General features: G+C 42.1%; 1 protein-coding gene across 2 annotated transcripts in view; it reads left to right on the top strand.

Moving 5' to 3' along the window:
* The window catches only part of arid4b (AT-rich interaction domain 4B), a 37080-nt gene that overhangs the window by 6352 nt on the left and 11888 nt on the right, over positions 1–18840 (top strand). For both annotated transcript variants that reach the window (XM_006807655.3, XM_006807656.3), the window contains exons 3-9: positions 6547–6657; positions 10318–10383; positions 10720–10810; positions 13872–13951; positions 14094–14185; positions 16218–16359; positions 17524–17603. In XM_006807655.3, the coding sequence (XP_006807718.2) occupies positions 6547–6657; positions 10318–10383; positions 10720–10810; positions 13872–13951; positions 14094–14185; positions 16218–16359; positions 17524–17603 (662 nt within the window). The remainder of the gene's footprint in view (positions 1–6546; positions 6658–10317; positions 10384–10719; positions 10811–13871; positions 13952–14093; positions 14186–16217; positions 16360–17523; positions 17604–18840) is intronic.

Genomic DNA, 18840 nt, shown 5'->3' with positions numbered 1-18840 from the left:
AGTTTGGCTAATTAACAATGGTTTTTAATATTCTGATACTGTATTTCAATGAGAACAGCTCTACATAAGTCATGTTTTAAATATATAAAAGTATGTAAGTAAATTAGAAAGTATTCACAATATCTTTGCCAGGTTAATCAGTATTACTGTTTCATAGTTTGAATTTGTTGGGGATTTGAAGTCTTAAAGTGTCGCCCACACACAGCCGGCACAGGTGTTTTCACTTAAAGTGCCTAATTAGAACTCTTCTTCTTAGAGGACAGTGTGGGCATCTATAAACTGTTTGATTGACAATACACTCTATTATATTTTTCAAGACCTTTAAAAATGGTATGAATTGTTTTAAATTCTTTTTGGATGGGACCTAAATGATTTTTAGTTGCATCACTGTGAGATTTTCATCAGACAGTATCTGCTCTTCTGTTCTCTCAACCACACAGTGTAGCTGCATGCCTTAAAAACAACCTGTTATTTTTATATGTGTTTAGAATGGTTACTGGTAACAGTAGGCTGTTACGTTAGCTAAGTTAACAGTTGCAGGTCAACCCTAAAAGGGAATAAAAACGTATTCAAATGACAAAAGCCCCAATGCTTTGACCTAAAGGTGGCAATGATGAGGAGAAGGCCTTGTTAGCTACAGGAAAGACAAGAGACAAATCATGTGACTCTTGGAAATGAAGTCATGTCAGGAAAGTGTCCTGTATGTCAATGATTGTTCAGGAGAATGCTCCTTGAGTTAAAGTAGCATTAAAAATGTAAATTTAACTCGTATATCTTTTTAAATTAGATTACACATAATAAGATAATGCAATATATTGCATCGTCAATTATAAGTTAATCACCCATATATATTTGACTGCAAGTTGAATCAGCTCAAATAATTGCAAATATCTGTGTGTAGTAGTGTTTCATTTGCAACTTTTTTTTGTCATCGTCTTTATTTCTTTTGTTGCAATTTGTGGATAGCTAAATGTTCAAAGACAGTGAGACAAAGACCTGAAAGACTTTAAAAAGCATTGTTATTTGTCAATTTCTTTCTTTTTTTTAAATTTCTCTGTTGTCTTGGCACAAAAGGGAATTACATAACAAAAACACTGGTATCATCTTTTGGCCAAATTGCTTTTTTAAACATTAATATCAGCCCAGAATTTCACAGTTGGTGATTTTTTTTTTTTTTGAAAAAGTCCTTTTTTTGGTGCAGAAATAATCTGTCATGCGATGTGCCTTGTTGTATTTTGAATTTGTGTGACTGAATTTGTGGTCAAGAAGAATAAATGACACGGAGTCATTGGTGCACCCTTGGTAGATGAATAATATCTTATTAAACTAAATACTAGATAACCTTTTATTGTCTGGCAGTATTGGGCATTATTTTTTTTAAACAAATAAGTCATTCATGGCTTTGTGAGAGCAAAATTAACCATGCTTCTGCTGTTATAGACTACCTTACGCTCTCCATGTTGGAAGTGGAAAGGGAACTTCCTGGGTCCTCTTCCTCTTTTTCATCTGCTGCAGTGTCTGCACTGATGAACTAAACGTACCTACACAGATCTGCTGTTCAGTCTGTGCTGCACAGTATGCAGTGTGGTTGGTATAGTGCTACACTGACCCACCTTTCCGTATCTCTGGGTTGCTTTTCCATGAGAAGAATCAAACTTGGAGTTGGTTTTCTTTTTAAAAAAGTTCATTAGTTGCCCTGATGTAGATTTTCTGGAAATGCAAGCAATCATGGGCTGTAGAAATCTATGACAGCGTGTAGAATACAGCTAGATTACAAAGTTTTTCTCTAAGCACATCATTGTTGCTAACTTTTTTAAATTCAGCATAAATGAACTTGAGAATATGACAGAAAGTGGAAGCATATTCTTGAATGGGATGGCTGGACTGGCTTTAATGGTAGAGAATGATATACAGAAGACTGCGTGTGTCCAGAGTCTGTGGGCTTTTAAGAAATCCCTGGAGACTTACCAGTGTCCCTATAAAGTGAGGCCCTATGTATGCATTACCTCCCCACCATACCATCAGTACTGGAGCTTTAACATTTTGATAGCTGCAAGGATTTTTATTTTATTTTATTTTTACTTTTTACTTAGTTGTAGAACGAAAATGCTATAGTCACTAAGGCTGTCTAAGAAATGCGCCATAAGCAGCAGCTTATTTTCAACCATGCAGCCGGCTGTTAAATTTTTCATGACCCGAGTCTTTATTGAGCAGAAACTGATCTCATTCTGCTGCTGTCAGTGTCACTCCAGTCTGCTTTATTTTTGGTTAAAGCGGCGATGATTTCAAAGCTCTGTCTTAATGTACCGATATCTTTTGTTTTCCGACCAGAACAGCTTAAACGTCGAATAGGTTTTTGGATGATCAGTAATCAGTGAAGCACTTGTACTCTATCCGAGACAGAAGTACTTTATGACCAATAACAGTGGTGCACCTTCACCTCTGGTATTTCTTTTAGATGGCTCATTGTGGAGGGAAAAAAAGCTTTTAAGGCATGATTACACATAAGGCTATTATCCTGGGTGTGCATGTTTGACTGATAGCCAAGTAGAGCATACTAATAATTACAACTTGGACATCATTATTTTCCCTCTCGAAGCCAGAGTGCAGCTTTTGGAGGAGTTCGTGTGTATTTCTATGAAAGGTAGCCGCAGGTGCATTTTGTCACCCCATGCCAACTCACATTTGTATGTGTTTAATCAAGCACATGTGCCTGGAGAGTATTTTCCACATCAGTAGCGCTAGGTGAATAGCCAGAGAGCTGGTCTTGATTGTAGTGCTGCTGCTATCATCATGCTGACTTTCTGCATGTAGTGGCTGAAGTGGCGCTTAAGGCTTATCATAAATACTGTTCAGTCTTTTTTTTTTTTTTGTCCCTTTTTTATGACAGAATCTTGGGAGAGAGCCGCTCTCATTAGGTGCATGATGTTGTTACGAGTTGGCGAGAGGATGTTTCACATCCCAAAGGCATAGGAATTCCACCTCTTTGAGTTTAGTCATCTTGACTGGTTGATCTTCTGAGCGGGGGAAACAACACAAGATCATTCAGCACTGGCAGAAGCAATGAAAATAAAATAAATAAAAGTAGTCAGTGTTTTTTCTCCAGACAGCTGTAGGCCAAATAGCAATCTAATCCGAGGAATGGAGTTTTCTTTTCATAGTTGTGGTTCAGTGCAGGGCGGCAGGGCATTATCGGTGGAAACAACAAACTCTCCTCTGTTTGTGTTGGAATGTGAGCATGACAAATGTAATTCAGGCCTCAGTAGTGTGTTGTTAGCCCTGTCTGGTTAGGTTGTGCATATTTGGCTAGCGCAGCTGTTGAGATAACCCAAACTGCCCTTTCTGAGTCCCCTAGTATGACTTCTCCTTTTTTTAAAAAAAAAAAAAAAGAAGAAGAAGAAAGGAAATGGGTTAGTGCGTAGAGGACAAAAGGAGACCTGTAATGGTATGAAAGAGGAGGCTGAACACAGCTTTGTGGCTCAGCCATGACTGACAAGAGAGTTGGTGAGACAGTGGAAATGGCTGCTGCGTCATGTAAACCCATAGTTGTCTAGGGCCACTGGTGCTGAGGCCAGACTGCTACAGACTTATGAGGTGTTTATCGGAGAGGTAGAGAGGCTGGAGGGCGCTGGACTCTGCCCTCGAATCCCATCTGTCAGAATCCCAGAGAGTGTGGAGACGAGGCCGCCTGTTCTGGTTTGACTATAAAAAGCTTACCAGCATTTCACATAAAAGATGCAAATTTGCTAAGCTGCAAGCTTCAGTTATTTTTGTAAAGTTTCCAGGAGAGTGATTATTTCTGATGATTATTTGAAATATCACCTTCTGTTGTTACATATTAGCATACCATTTATATACGGTATACAAGGGATGGCAGACTCGCTTTAGCTAATAGGCCACATATGGCTGAAATGAGCTGCAAGAGTGAAACGATTGTATAATAACCTGTCTTTCTTTTCAAGTAAAGATGTAAACATCCAGAATTAGAATAAGTGCGGTTTCAACAACACGTCTTATTAGGACCGATTTATCGGCAGGCCAATATTATCAGCTTTATTATTTAGCTATTTTTGTTGTTTGTTCTGCATTTATAGCGGTTGGTAAAAAAAAAATTTTTCTAAAGAGACTGAAGAAACACTCTACGATGTTACAAGTACTGATGTTGCATAGTTTGTCCACTAGAGGGCAGCCTGCAGATTTCCTGTAGGCAGCATATGGGGTTTGAACGCCACAGACACGACAATCTAGAGTATAAACGGGGAAATTTGTTTAATGTTTTGTGTTTCTGAAAGGAAAAATAAAAAAATGTAATCCACTTGGAATATCAGATTTTTAAATCTCCAAATATCGGTATTGGATTTTTTAAAAAATCGTATCTGTCAGGCTGAAATCAAGAAATAATTTGTAATGCCAGCCTGTGTAGTAAAGTTAAGATATTAAAGCTATGACTGTAAATTTTACACTACAAGTGGGCAAGATTAGACCCTGTGGCAGGCCCACACTGGCCTGCGGGCTGCATGTTTGACACCGCTCACATATACTGTTTCTACCCCCTCATGGTAGATTAGGTTGGAGAATTCTGGAGGGATTTTGGGGGCCATATATCCAACCATTTGTATACTGAAGTGAAAATAATCTTTTCAGTGTTTAACTCAGTTTGAGTGGTTTGAAGACAAAGTTAGGCAGGCAAGGTTGAGATGCTTTGGAAATGTGCAGAGGAGGATAGTGGATATTTTGGACAAAAGATGTGGAAGATGGAGCTCCCAGGCACGAGAAAAAGATGTAGTAGATGTAGTGAATGAGGACATGCAGAGGGTTAGCGTGGGATGGGGGCAGATGATCCGCTGTGACGACCCCTAAAGGCAGCAGCCGAAAGAAGAAGAAGGAGGATTTTAACTTTACGGCACAAACTAATTAACACCATGTCCTGAAGACAGCTCTACAGGCAATTCTAATGCAGACCTACATCTAATAGCAATAAAAACCCATTAAAGTGCAGGCAGTTACATGTTTGACCACTAATTACTGATAGTTAGAGCAGTATGAGTGTTTTCTGTGTTTAAAATGTCTTCACTGTTCTGCCTAGTTTCTGTGATAAGGTAGCAGGAAGTTGTCAGTCTGTCACTTGTTTTTGCTTAAACAAATCACACACGTTTCAAAGGCGAGATGCAGCCAACAGCACAAGGCGCCGTGCACCTGCAGAACGTTGAAGTAGCAGCTGCTTCTCCCAAAGCCGCTGTGCTCGCTTCTTCTGTGCACTCCATCAATGCAGAAGTCCTCTGAGTTTAGTTTTTTTCCCCATTTCCATGTCACTCCATGGAAGCAGGTCATTTTAGGCACTTCTGAGCTCGATAGGTTGCAATAAGCTAAGGTTCTAATTAGGATTGAGATTTGTAAAGCTCACAAATTACCAAGCATCCTGACAGGATTAGGACTTTGGAGCATATCAGGCCTGAAAAAGTGGTTCGGTCATGACACAAGTATGTGCCATGGTGGACTGCATGCAGCTGGCATTAGCAATTAGTTCCTCTTCACTGCTTCAAGTACAGCTAACCGCCGGTGTAGTTTTTAGCTGGAATGACAACCTGTGCACTCTTTGCTCTCCTCGTGGGAACAATGAACAACTGTTATGAACAGCCCCCACAAATTATGTGGTTTGAATCTCTTAAAGCGTAGAAAATGAAAATGTCGCAATAAAAGGAAAAAAAAAGGAGAGGTGTGCATCTCACCAAGTCTTACAAGTTATCATCTTGTCGTGTGAAATTGAACAGGTACAATTTGCAAGGGAAAATGGTTTTATATGGTAATGAGTAATGAGCAGAACCAACTTCCTGCTGTGAATAACTTCATTTGAAATTGATTGTTCTTGTTACTTTTTGAGCATCTCCATTCCATCTGGCGCTCATTCACTGATTTCATTCAGACAAGATGAGAGGTCTTCTTCTTTTTCAGTGTACTGCAGAAGTGCTACATGTGTTTGAGCTGCTTTCCTTGCTTTCAGGAGTAGCAGGAAGTGTGGCCCACTTTGGTTCTTATTCTAGAAAGATGTCTAAATATACCGCTGTTAGGCTGGGCTTTTTTCCTCCAGTCTAAGTGAAACAACCTCAGTAAATTCATCTTCACACTGTATGAAGCACAAACATCATCTGCCCCCATCTATAGACAGAAGGTCTGCTTTCTCTGTGTACTCTACCCTCTGCAAATCTGTTCTTGGAGGAAGCTGGGGAGGGGGGTGTTGAACCATTGATGACACAAGATGGTGCTATGTGTTTCGGATAGCTTCTTCTTTGTAGTCATCAAAGCTGTAGTGAAGTGGCCTTTTTGTTTGCTCCCTCAGAGGCTTGTTTTCCAAAACCCAGAGCAGATGGTATGTGTATTCCATGGATGAATCACTGAGCTGGGTGGGTTTTTTGCGTCGTTGCCCTGGACTCTGTTATGCCTGTATGTGTGCATCCTCCTGCTTTAGCTTTGTGAATACACCTGTGTCATTAAGTTGTATTGTATTAAAAAAGGGTTTGAACTCTGTGTCATTTTTTATTTCTTCAGACTCTGGAGGAGCCCCCCTACCTGACAGTAGGGACGGATGTGAGCGCCAAGTACCGAGGGGCTTTCTGCGAAGCCAAGATTAAGACTGCCAAGAGGCTAGTCAAGGCCAAGGTAAGTCATATTTCAAAGTGCTTATGATCCAACATTAATATTTAATTATCTGTCTGTGTTGTGTATGAAGTGGATAGCAGCCGGGCCGGGGGGGTGCTCTTGTCTTTGTGTGAAGCGGCTACAATCAAGATCACACAGCACTGCTTTATTGTGCATCCAGAGACGTTGGTTTGGACACAGACACATTATCCAAAACGTTCCTTCAGAGCCTGGGTTAGCCTGGGATAATTGGATAAAGATCCTTCTATTAGATAATAGAGTCTGCCACAGTCAAACCAGGATTAGTTTCTTATTTCCAGTGTTGCCAGAAATCCAGCTGTGCTGCTCACACGCTGGAGACCCGCCACCTGGTTTACGCCGTCAGTCAGAGGCCGATCAGGAGCCCAGCTGCGGCAGATGCGAGATCACCCAGTACCCGTTGCATCCTCGAGCGCACCTCTCACCCGGAGCTTCCCTGCTTTGTCACGGCCACGGGAGCGATCGCCGCCTCCCCATTGGTTTTCAGCCCTCCTGATGAAGGTTTTGCATGATACACGTAATACGGTATCTCATTTCCCAGTGGGGCTGGAGCATCTGGATAATACAATAGAGACAGATCGCTTGTCTCTCATTCTGCTGTGTGTGGGAGGAACAAAGACTGGATGCTGGCTTTTTCACTGTGTCAGTGCACTGTAGTTCCCCCTGTAGAGACAAAAGAGCAGAGATGCTCTGCTATTCCAGCACACCAGCTGAACTCATCAAATAACGTCCTCTTTTTGTCTCATAGACGGGGGACAAACACCATGACAAAGTAGACCATGCAATGTTCTTAGTTTAAATGATGCCGGCTGAAATGAATCTAATAGGACAGTCTCAGCTCATAAATTAATTACCATACTAATTAGATGAGAGTAGGGTTTGTTGTTTTTTCCCGGGTAGCTGCGATGTGAATGTGGAGCTCGGTTACACAAATGTTGAAACATGGCAATTATTCCGTGGTTGTTGCGAGTCTGAATATTCCGCTGTAATGAATTTCTTCGTAGCTCTTTGGTTCATTAATCTCTGTCTGCTTGTTTATCAAAGTCGATGTTTGCAGCGTACAGCGCCGGTGTCTTTTGAGTGATTTTTAAGGCTTAGTGGAGGAAAAAAACAAACACGTGGTTAAGATTGAGCTGCGCTAGAAAACACGTAAGACACCGATTAACACCATGTTAGTATCAATCACTGCAGAAGCGAAGCACACGCGTTCAGTTAGGACTAATGCTGAGTGTGTGTGTATATATATATATATATATAAGTCTTTGTAGTATTTTTATATGCATGCAAACAAAAGAGTGTCTCAAATGAAGCAATTGTGAAATCTCGTTGTGAGGTTCTTCTGACTCATTTAAAGAGTAAATGGGTGAAGCTGCATGTACTAACAGCTTCGAAGTACTCGTGGAGAACAGATGAACACCAGCTCCTTCTCTTAAACACATTTCCCGGTTCTTTGAGCACTTGCAGACCACACTGAGAGAAAGCCCACTCCTCTTTAGGATGGTGCTGTTTCAGAAATGTCACACTCAAACAAGTGCTGACTAACTCAGTCGTGTGAATGCCACTCATGATGTAACCTAACCTTCCTAAAACTGATTAAAATTCCACTTCTGTGCATTTGAGGTGCCTCACAAAGTCTGCAGTTTTATCCTTGTGGTTATGTCGCTTTAGCAAAAAAGGCACCAGAAAGCTTCACCATTGCTCTTTTATCTATTTATTCCCCCCCCCCCCCCCCCTTTTTTTTTTAAATGACACTATTTCTAGGCTTCAGATTAGGTTACTGTAGATTAAATATTTATGTGGGTTTTCCTTATTTAAACAGCCAGGTGTTTGACTTTTGGAGGTAAATATTGATGTCATTGTCCTGTTAATCTGTGCTCTTGCTGTGTGGCACGAAGCGATACTTCGAGGCAGTTGTAATGGAGGGAAAGTCGATTAAATAGATGCGAACATGTGAGGTGAAGAAAAGCAGATTTATAAAGGCACAAATGGTGAAGGTGTGTACTCTCGAAACGTATCTTTTTCAGCATAAATAATAAAATAATGTTGAAATAAACAACATATAAAAATCAGAACAGTGGAGGGCTTTATCACTGTGTCACATCCTTTTAGCTGTTTATGGCCTCAGAATCCACCGTTGCTTGAATAAAGCAGTCACTTCTCACAGCTCTCGTTTCCTGCTGGGAGAAAACGGAGCATGAAGGACTACTGGCTCCTCATAAATCTGTTCGCAGCATAAAATTGCTGCGCCGAGGCTCTGTTGTATCAGAAATATGGTTTCATATCTTATTCCAATATTTGTTATCAAGGCTAAGTGGCTGCGCCGTGTGTACGGCTTGCAGTTAGGAAGTCGTCAGAGCGCTCTGTCGTTATTGAAGCCGAGGCCTCGGACAGCGGGAGTCACCCTACCTAAAGTCTGGGGGGAGTCGAGCCGCTTGCCTTCCTCAGAGAAGAAAGGGATTCCTTTATTCCCCCAGTCGGGAATGTTATTATCTCCATAACTGATGAAATGCTACCCGAGGAAGCTTTTTATTTCCCCCCCTATTTTATTACCTGACAATCTTACAGTATGCATTTCTTTCATTCATTGTCTTGATTGTGCATTCACAGCGAGACCTTGATTGCTGCTTCTGCTGTTGTTATATTTGAAACTGACTCGAGCATTGTCTGAATTTGTTACCCGCAGGCTTGTTTTCTGGGATGAGGTGCTTAACTTTTTTTTTTTTTTTTTTTAGCCCCCGTTCTCTCCTCTGTACGGCAACTTATTCTAAACTGAATCACAGTCAATAAAAGTGATGCCAGTTTTCCATTATAATTATGTTACAATTTTTTTGTGCATATGCTCTCAACAAATTACTTTAATTTCCCTCCGGAAACAGAAGGAAGCACATGAGCATTTGGATGTACAAAGCAGGGAGGAGGTTTGCGGTAATAAACAGTAATGCTGTGCAATTCTGCAAATTTTGGTATTGATCCAATACCAAGTAAACACAGGGCCAGTATTGCCAGTGCCAATATCAATCCTGATACTTCTAACCTGTAAAGGCAGCTTATATTGGGGAGAGCAGTGTGCATTTCATCCATTTTTCCATTTCCAGAAAAAGTGATCCATTTAAAACTATTCATTGTTAAATAGATCACTTTCAAGTATTGATGCTATCACATTAATATCGATCTGATACCAATACTAGTGTTGGTATCGATACTGTTGATATTTGGATCCATCTGCCCACATCTACTAAAAAGATCCAGCACTTCTGGCTGCTCTCAAACTTTTGTACATGCTCTCTGGAAAAGACGTGGCAGTCTATGGCTCTTAAGTGCGTGTGTGCCTGCCTTGTGGCCTTTTCTGTCTCACAGTAATGCCAGGTTGCCATGCAGATACAAGATTACCACAGCGTGATCAGATTATGATCTGCCGTGGCTCACTTAGGGGGTGGACATTGCAGATGTAGAGAGCGGGGGATGGTCAGTTGTTCGGCATCAACTGAGGGTTCAGTCATTGTGTAAAAGTCCTGCAGTATTAGGAGAGACTTGCTGCCTGTGTAAGGAGGATGATTGGTGTGATCCGGTCAGATCTTTAGGTAATTGTTTTGTTTATGCTGTTACTGATTCTACTCTACTGTTGCCTCCCACCTTCCCCAGGTGACCTTTAAAACAGATCTGTCCACAGCTGAGGTTCACGATGAAAACATCAAAGGACCTCTAAAGGTAAGGCAGGAAAGATGGAGACCTATTATTATTATTATTCAGTATTAGTCATGAATCCCTCCTGTCTGAATTTAAGACTCCTTATTTTATTTTATTTTTTTATTTTTAGCTTCACTCCTGTTTGTATCTAAGCTACACTTCACCCTCCCTTTGCATAAAAGCGCACGGGGCAGCAAAGCATTAGCTTTGCGATTTAATTTCACTAAATTAAGGGTTTATGTAGCAGCGGTATCATCTTCTCATTACCTGAAAAGACATCATTTTGATTTATCACCATAATATAATAATAATTAGTGCACTGACTGGCAGAATAACAGCGGTGTATCCGTCCCACAGGTGGGTGCTGTTGTGGAGGTGAAGAATCAGGATGGAGTTTACCAAGAAGCCACAATCAATAAGCTGACCGATGCTAGTATATATACAGTTGGTAAGTCAATAACAAGCTGTCTGCCTTGCCTCCTTCCTCTCACACTCTTCTTTACTCTACTGCTACGTCATAAAAAAACATGTTTGCACTGACAGAAAATCCTGCATGCTGATTTGTGTTTCTTGGACTGCGAAGTTGCTACAACTTTAAGAATTTTAGTCAACATATTAAATAAGGGGAACGTCAACCAGTGGTGCCTCTGCAGTTTTGAATGTGTGCATGGTAGGGCTGCCACAAAGGATTATTTTGATAGTCGACTAGTCACCGATTATTTTTGCGATTAGTTGACTAATCAGATCATGCATCCATTACTCCTTGCTATCTAAAATACAATACGGGACACCGGAGTATATTCTCGAGCATCTCACACTTCTGATAATCAGTTGTCTGCTTGACGTTTATTCAGCGATGTAAAAACTATAACTTTAATCTCAGCCAAACCGATTTACTCAGAAACAAATAAAATACTTAAAAAAAGCCAAACAATAACATTTTTAAGTTATCGAAGTGACTTATATATGTTTAACCTGAGTAGCGAAAGACGGCGGTGGGTTTGAAAACGATTTGCCGGGAGTCCGGTGTTCTCACCGGCTCTAGTGAGCCTTGCCCCCGGCTAGCTATCGAGCTAGTGGGTAACAGACGTCTCCGAAAACGTCGGAGCGCTTTTGCAAATATGTGGTGTCCTGATAAACTGAGCAGATATTTGAGATTTACACAGCTACATTCTCGCCTGAAAATATGTTAAACGTTTGTTTTGTGACCCAGAAAGAATAATAAGAGTAATATTAAAACTAACTAGCTGCCGCCATTGTTGGAAACTGAGCTGGGCTGAGCTATGAATTCTGGGACAGAGCTTCTTCTTCTTCAGGGTTTAAAGGCAGCTGGCATCCTTATACATGCAGTGCTGCCATCTTCTGTTTCAGTCCGTTATTACACTCTTAAATCCTACCACTTATTCCTGCGTCTTTTGTGATCTTACAAAGCTTCAAACGACGCATCGACTATTAAATCAGTCGTCGACAATTTTGATAGTCGACGTAATCGTGACTAGTCGACTAATCGTGGCAGCCCTAGTGCATGGAAAGATTAACTGTGCTGATACTTTTGGCTGCTCTCTTATTCACCTCAGCAAGTAGCTCCACATATTTCATTTGAAAACTATTTATTTATTTTACACCTTATGCCCTTCCTGACGCATCCCCAGTGGGATTTGAGTCTCCTGCTGGGATCATTAGGCCAGTGTGTCTTCTTACCAAAGAAGGTAACAAAGAAGGCAACAACGAAGGCAACAACGAAGGCAACAACGTGTGTCCTGTGGTTTCTTAAAACCACAGGACAAATACTGGGCTGGACCTACTTTTGTTTTCTGAACTGCCTTAATTCAACAAGTTCTTGGAAACATCGCTTAGAGATTTTGGTCCATATTTACATGATGGCGTCAGCTGCACATCCATGATGTGATTCTCCATTTCCCCATGCTTTCATGTTGTTTACACTGGTTGGTGACCCTGTGTGAACTGTAGGCTTAGTTTCCTGTTCTTAGTTGGCAGGAGTGACACCCGGTGTGGTCTGCTGCTGCTGTAGCAAATCTGCTTCAGGGTTTGATGTCCCTTGGTTGCCTTACTATCACCTTGAAGCAGTCTGACCATTCTCCTCTGACCTCTGACATCAACAAGACACTTTTCCCCAGAGAACTGTGCCTCCTGGGATCTTTTCTGTTTTTTAGATCGTTCTCTGTGAACCTCGGAGATGGTTATATGGGAAAATCCCAGTCACTTAAATCATCTTTTTGTTCTGATGCTCAGTTTGAACGGCAGGTTGTCTTGACCATGTCGAGCTGCTGTCATGTTATTGCCTGATTATGTACTAGCATTAATGAGCACTTTAACAGATGATGAAGTGGCCAGTGGGTGTATCTGGCTAAATAGCGGAAACCAAAAGTGTCTTATTAGCAATTAGTATATAGTTAGCTAAAACAATGGATAATTTAGAGTATCCATGTGTGAATGCATGAAGTTTAAACTAATCTTAACTCCAGTGATTTCAAATACAGTCAAATGAACACATCTGGATGTCCAGTGGTGTCATGCTGAGGGTATTGGAGCTCAACCAGAAGAACACTGTGGGCCAAAAAGATGGGAATCACTGTAATATAACACAAGATAGCAAGTGAGAAATGCTGGTGATGCTACATGTAGGGGGATGAAGTGTGATATCAATCATTTGCTCTATAAAAAGTTCAAAATAAATATGACAGGGTGGTGAGAACCTCAAAAATCCCACATTTTAGCTTCTAACTGAACAGATTTGGTGTTGGTGTTTGTTTTTGTTTTTTTGTGCCCACAGTTTGTAATTGCGAGTCTGTTAAGAGTACACAGTTACATTGTTGGATAATCCAGAGTACACAGCATATAGACTTGCTGCAAAGCTTTCCAGTCTCTCGGCAGCTGCTCGTCACTTAAGAGCACCCGTGGGGGTTTTCTGCGCCTTGAAAACATTCATCTCGGCACACTTTCATTCTTTTCATTCGCTGGTGGGGAAAACAAAAACATAACTCACTGTTGAAGTTACCTCAAGTGTTCCCCTCATTATTGTCTACAAGTACGTTTGAACAATGAACGACCCAGGGTTTGTCTTTGCGATCCAAGAGACTGTTTTAAGAGTCCTTGAGGTCATTATTATTAAATTTAATGTTAGATTTAGTGCTGTTTCACGTGTGAGCGCATTTTACAAATGGCTGCTCATTTATGGATAAAATATCAGAGAGATATGAATTAAATTGAGACGCTTCTCCTCACGTCTTTATTTTGCTGTTTACTCAGCTCTGTGTAGCAGAGGGTCCTTGAAGCTCGAGTAAATCTGTGAGCTGAAAGTAACCGTGGCTGCCTGCTGGAGAACGTATGAGCCTTAAAAGACGAGCATCATTTGTTTGCAGTATATCTGAGGCGCGATGGCATTTTGTAACTGAGGCAGGAGTCTGTCTGTGCTTGAGTTTGTTTTTGTGTGGGCGCGGGGGTACCGGTGGGCTCGCAGTCTGATAGTTGGTCTTTTATCTCTGCAGTGTTTGATGACGGCGATGAGAAGACACTGAGGCGTTCCTCCCTCTGCCTGAAAGGAGCGCGTCACTTTGCGGAGAGCGAGGCAAGTATCGCACTGCCCCTCAGTCCCATAACAGCCTCATTTCTGCTTTCTGGGGAAATGAAGCTCATTTTGTGTATAAATTATTATAAGTGTACGAATAGAGGGTAAACCTTTTTGTCCGGTTGTGTTCTCTCCATCGCAGACACTTGACCGACTCCCTCTCACCAACCCCGAGCACTTCGGCACACCCGTCATCGGCAAGAAGGGGAACCGCGGTCGGCGATCAAACCCGATGTGAGTATCGTCCACGGGTCTCTGTGCTCAGTCCCGCAGCGCTCATATTTAGCTTCATTTTATCAGAGGCCTGTGATGCCAGTGGGAAGGTATTTTCTGTTCCGATCCTCCGCCATCAGAAACAGGCTCGCCCTGCTCTAAGTGTGCTGACAGCAGTTGAAATGAAAGATTTACTCTCATCTCCATCCCCTCATAAAGAGCCCCCGAGGCCTGGAAGGAGAGAGAGCCTGCTCGCCTCCTCCAGCTCCTTAATCATAGCGGGCTCCCTGAGTGTGTGCGCATGCTTGCTGGAGAGGCAGAATGAGCGTGGCACAGTCCTGCTGAACGTTATCTCTTTTTTAAAAATTATTTATTTAATTTTCCCTGCTTTGAATCTAATGTTGCAGTGAGTGTTTTATGCTCTGATGTCCCTGCTCCTGGGAGACGGCACAGTTTTCATCGGGGGAATAAGAACTGCTGAGGGTCTTCTTCTTTTCTTTTCTTTTCTTTTCTTTTCTTTTCTTTTTTTTTTTTTTTTTTGGTGCTGGGTATATTCGTAGCTCCTCTCTGGTATAAAGAGGACACTTGGCTAGATAATCTTATTCTCTTGCTAATGGCGCCCAGAGAAGTCAATATTACTCTAAGCATTGATGCAATATTGACTCGGAGCGGTCCCAGCTGCACATTAGCACCTCGGACCTTTTGTTTCTTTAGTGTGCACTAATAGTGTTTCAGCTTTTGAACTGCAGGGATTGGCTGCTCTGTAAAGATAGCAGCCACAAGGCTTGCTTTTAAGTTGTTGTTTAAAAAGGGGGGGTTGGGGGGGGGTGTATAGTTTGACTTGTTGGAAAACATGCTAATTTGCCCTCCTGAGTTAAATGAGAGGAGAAATATGCATTAACATAAACACAGGAAACAGAGGAAATAAGTTTATGTAGCTGTGAGTTTGCCAGACGACAGAGAAGGAGTCACTGACCATGCCAAGAAGTAGACGAGCTGTTAATTAATGATATTTTTAGGTTGCTTTAAGGCTTATTTTACTTTGTTTTTTAAGGAGCATAAGGAGAGCTGTTACCCGTGTTGTTTGGTGGTAAGAGTGCCATCAATCGTCTCCTCCAACAGGAAAAAGCGAGTGTATCTCAGAATGTGTTTATTTAAATTGCTGCCTTTTAAAAACAACGACAACTGTAAAGCAATCCCTGCAACATCAGTCTTTACAAGTGGAAAAAACGTTAATTTTTTTTCCCCTAAATGAATAATAGTCTGTGCCTCATTGAAGAATTAGTGTTTTCTTTGTGACTTTGATTCACAGCTTAGTTGTTGTTGTTGTTGTTGTAATAGTAGCAGCCTGGCTGATTTACTGCTTTTGAGTGGTGCCAAATGCTGCGTGTGTGTATATGTACATAGAGCTGTGCTCAGAGCTGGCCCCGTGAGCCATAAAAAGAGAAAAGCAGGGTCTGTTTGCCTCTCGGTGCTTCCTGCATGATCACTCAGAGACGAGGCTATCTGTCAGGGCTCTGCCCGAGCATCAGGAAGACTGTCAGACGGCACACAGCGAGCCGGCTCCTTTTTACCCACCGATCCTAATGAGTGAGCTCATCAGTAGAGGCAACCTTATGTCTCACTGTGCTACATGATAAGACAATGATGGATTGTTAGGTGGAGACTGGTGGAGGTGTTATTTTAAATTTGAGGAGCAGTTAAATGATGACTTGGTTATCAGAAATCATCTGCCTCCCCCTTTTTTAAAAAAAATTGAGACACGCAGTTTTCTGTAACTGAAATATAAATGTAATACGACCATTCACAGCGCCTCTTTATTATATTATATTGCATAACACAGAGAAAAGCAGCAAATACTCAGAATCAGATTCATTACTTAGGAATGTTTGGCATTTTTGCTAAGTGGCTTTTAAAATCAACAGCAGCTCTCACGTGGTATACTTGAATTCGTGTAATGAAGGTAAAACGGTGTAAATGGTGTAATATATGAATGCTCGCTGTGCCGTTCTGTAGCGAAGTCCATTGAGCAAAGTCTCCCTTCCTCCCACAGTCAAGAGGAGGAGTTGTCCTCATCCTCCAGTGAAGAGGAGGAGAGCGATCAGCGGCAGAATGAAGACCTGTTCGGCAAGGTGGTCTGCGTGGAAGGGGTTCCCACCGGGGACAAAAAGAAGACTACGTGGTATCCTGCTCTGGTGAGCTGATAAGCAGCATCGCTGTGGAGGAACGGGGGCTGCTGCTGCTGCCGGGCTTCCAGTGAAGTCACGGCATTATGCAGTTTCATCAAAATGCCTGCTTACGTAACCTCAGCACTCAGCAGGATTATGTTATTGTACTAGAATTTGCCTTCCATCAAATGCTGTAATATGCATGTAATAACATTTCATAGCCAGACAGACTTCATGTTCCGACTTGAAGGACGAAAAAGAGCTCGAGTCTTATTTTGCAGAATAAAAAACCCCCCGACTTGTTTTCCATGATGTGTGCGAAATGTCAGACAGACATCAGTTTGATGTCTTCAGTCTTTGCCTATCCATTTCCATCCACCCAGCTGTAACTCTCAGTCACCGTTAGCGCACAATGAAATAGTGACAGGCCTTGTTTGTTTGTGTAAGTGTTACAAGTAGAACTGGCAGAATAGGAGAGGGTGGGGAAAGCTGTCCCTTTTACTGTGTAGTCAGCAGGGGCCCCGCCTCCAGGATTTGTTGTTCTTGGCTTGCTACTGACTGAGCTCCATGCTGCCTCCTTGTGACAGTTGAGAGAAGTGCACTGCACAGTAGCCTGTCATTGTTTACACTGCAACCATATGGCAGAGGGGTGGAGTAGGTACACTGGCAGCTGTCTTGTGCAACAGATGATGCGCGGCTGTGATAGACAGGGGCTCTTTTGGGTGGCCTTGTTATGTAAAAGTTCTAAGACACGAGCGTGCACGTGTGAGCGTATGTGATAGAGCTCGAAATCACACAGCAGGCGTGAGTCATGGACCTGAAGTGAAAGCATCCAATCCCGTGAGCCCTAGTGTACGCAGGCCTGCTGGAAATGCGCTGCTTCCTTTGGGTTAGACCCCGGCAGGAGTAGCAGCCCTCACGTTAGTCCTCCTCCTCAGCTCCAGCTGCTAATGATGCTGGCGGGTGCCCACCCCTCGTCATCTCTCGCGCTTCATCTCTCCTGCTAGTTTGATTTTGTATCATAGGCAGCACATTTTGTAATCAATCAGTGTGCCCTTTTGCTGAAACCACTTTAGTCATTAAGTCATTCTCTGATACACCCCCACCCCTCCCCTATTCTTCTTCTTTTTATTGCCTCAGCACCACCTCACGTGACCTTTTTCTGACTTTCTCTTGTTTCTGTGCAACAAGGTCATCTCCCCCGACTGCCACGAAGACATGACCGTGAAGAAGGACAACGTCTTTGTGCGCTCGTTCAAGGATGGAAAATTGTGAGTCATTAATAATTCGCCCAAAGCCACATTTACATTCTGTTGTGTTAAGCTGCTTCTGCACTAATTATTATTAGTAGCTTATCCAGCATAATTTATGATGCAATCAATGAAAAGTGAGACAGAGGGAACTTGGGCCGCTAGTCGGCCACAAAACTAAGAGGTAGTAAAGCTGTGGCGTGCAGATGCTTTGCGCTGGCCCTTGATCATTTATATAAGTTGTTCTTGATTCATTTTTGTTTGTAAGTCAATTTGCACACTAACCATTTAATACTAATAAAGTACGGCCATTGTGGCTCTGTCAGATAACATTTGTATTTCTTGACTAAGTAATTGTGCGTGTGTTTGGTGAATGAATTCAAATCTCCATTGATTAGAGGAATATAGGCTCATATAGGCCTCAAGCACACAGCCTTCCTCAGCAGCATCGCCTATTGTTATTTTATTTTTCCTGAGGCTGTGAGTTACTGGTGTGGAGAGGTAGTGTAGCTTCCCTGCAGCCTGCCCTCGGCGTGGAACCACACAGCCAGATTGTTTTGTCTGTGGTAAAGAAAGAAATAAGTCCTGTCAAGAGTGTGCGCTCAGCTGGCGGTTGTGTTACTGCAGCCTTTCTTCAAGTGGGTAGAAACATAGCCCACTCTCAGCATAAATTAATCTGGCGCTTGTTCGCCCGCTCCAAAGACTACTTTCCTGTCTGTTTGAATTCCCGCAATGACTAAATACACTTGCTTCAAAAGGAATCCTGAGCGAGTCGCCGGCATGACCTCCTTAATCTGCGGCTGAAGACAAATATGCAGCACAGGAAGTCTTATCACTCGGTTAAAGGTAGAGCTGATGAAAGGGATAAGATAAAGAATGATAAATCGGAGACGAGCTGGAAGTTGTACGGCTGTGAAGTATTTCCTCTCTGACCGAGGGCACCCTGTGAAAAACCTGTGTGGTGGGGTTTTTTTTGTTTGCAAGTGGAATCGCATTTTCTTTTTCTTTCTGCTCTGCAGCTATTTGATTTAAGTCGCTGAACTGTGCATCCAGGTGAGATTGCAAAAAACAGCAAAATGAAAGGAGGAGGAAAATCTATATGATTGTAATGAGATTTTTCAGTTTGTTTCCGTCTCCAATCGGTTTGCTCTCATATGCATGAAGCAAAATTTCCAACATGTGTATCATTATTGTTACGCATAGCATTTTTAGAGTGTAGTAGCGAGACATAAGAAAACACATTTTAAGCACATTTGAT

This window comes from Neolamprologus brichardi, chromosome 13 (genome assembly GCF_056152115.1).
Source record: "Neolamprologus brichardi isolate AB-2024 chromosome 13, ASM5615211v1, whole genome shotgun sequence".
NCBI classification, from domain to species: domain Eukaryota; kingdom Metazoa; phylum Chordata; class Actinopteri; order Cichliformes; family Cichlidae; genus Neolamprologus; species Neolamprologus brichardi.
Note: the sequence above shows the minus strand (reverse complement) of the source record. Positions and strands in the feature narration are given on the sequence as shown.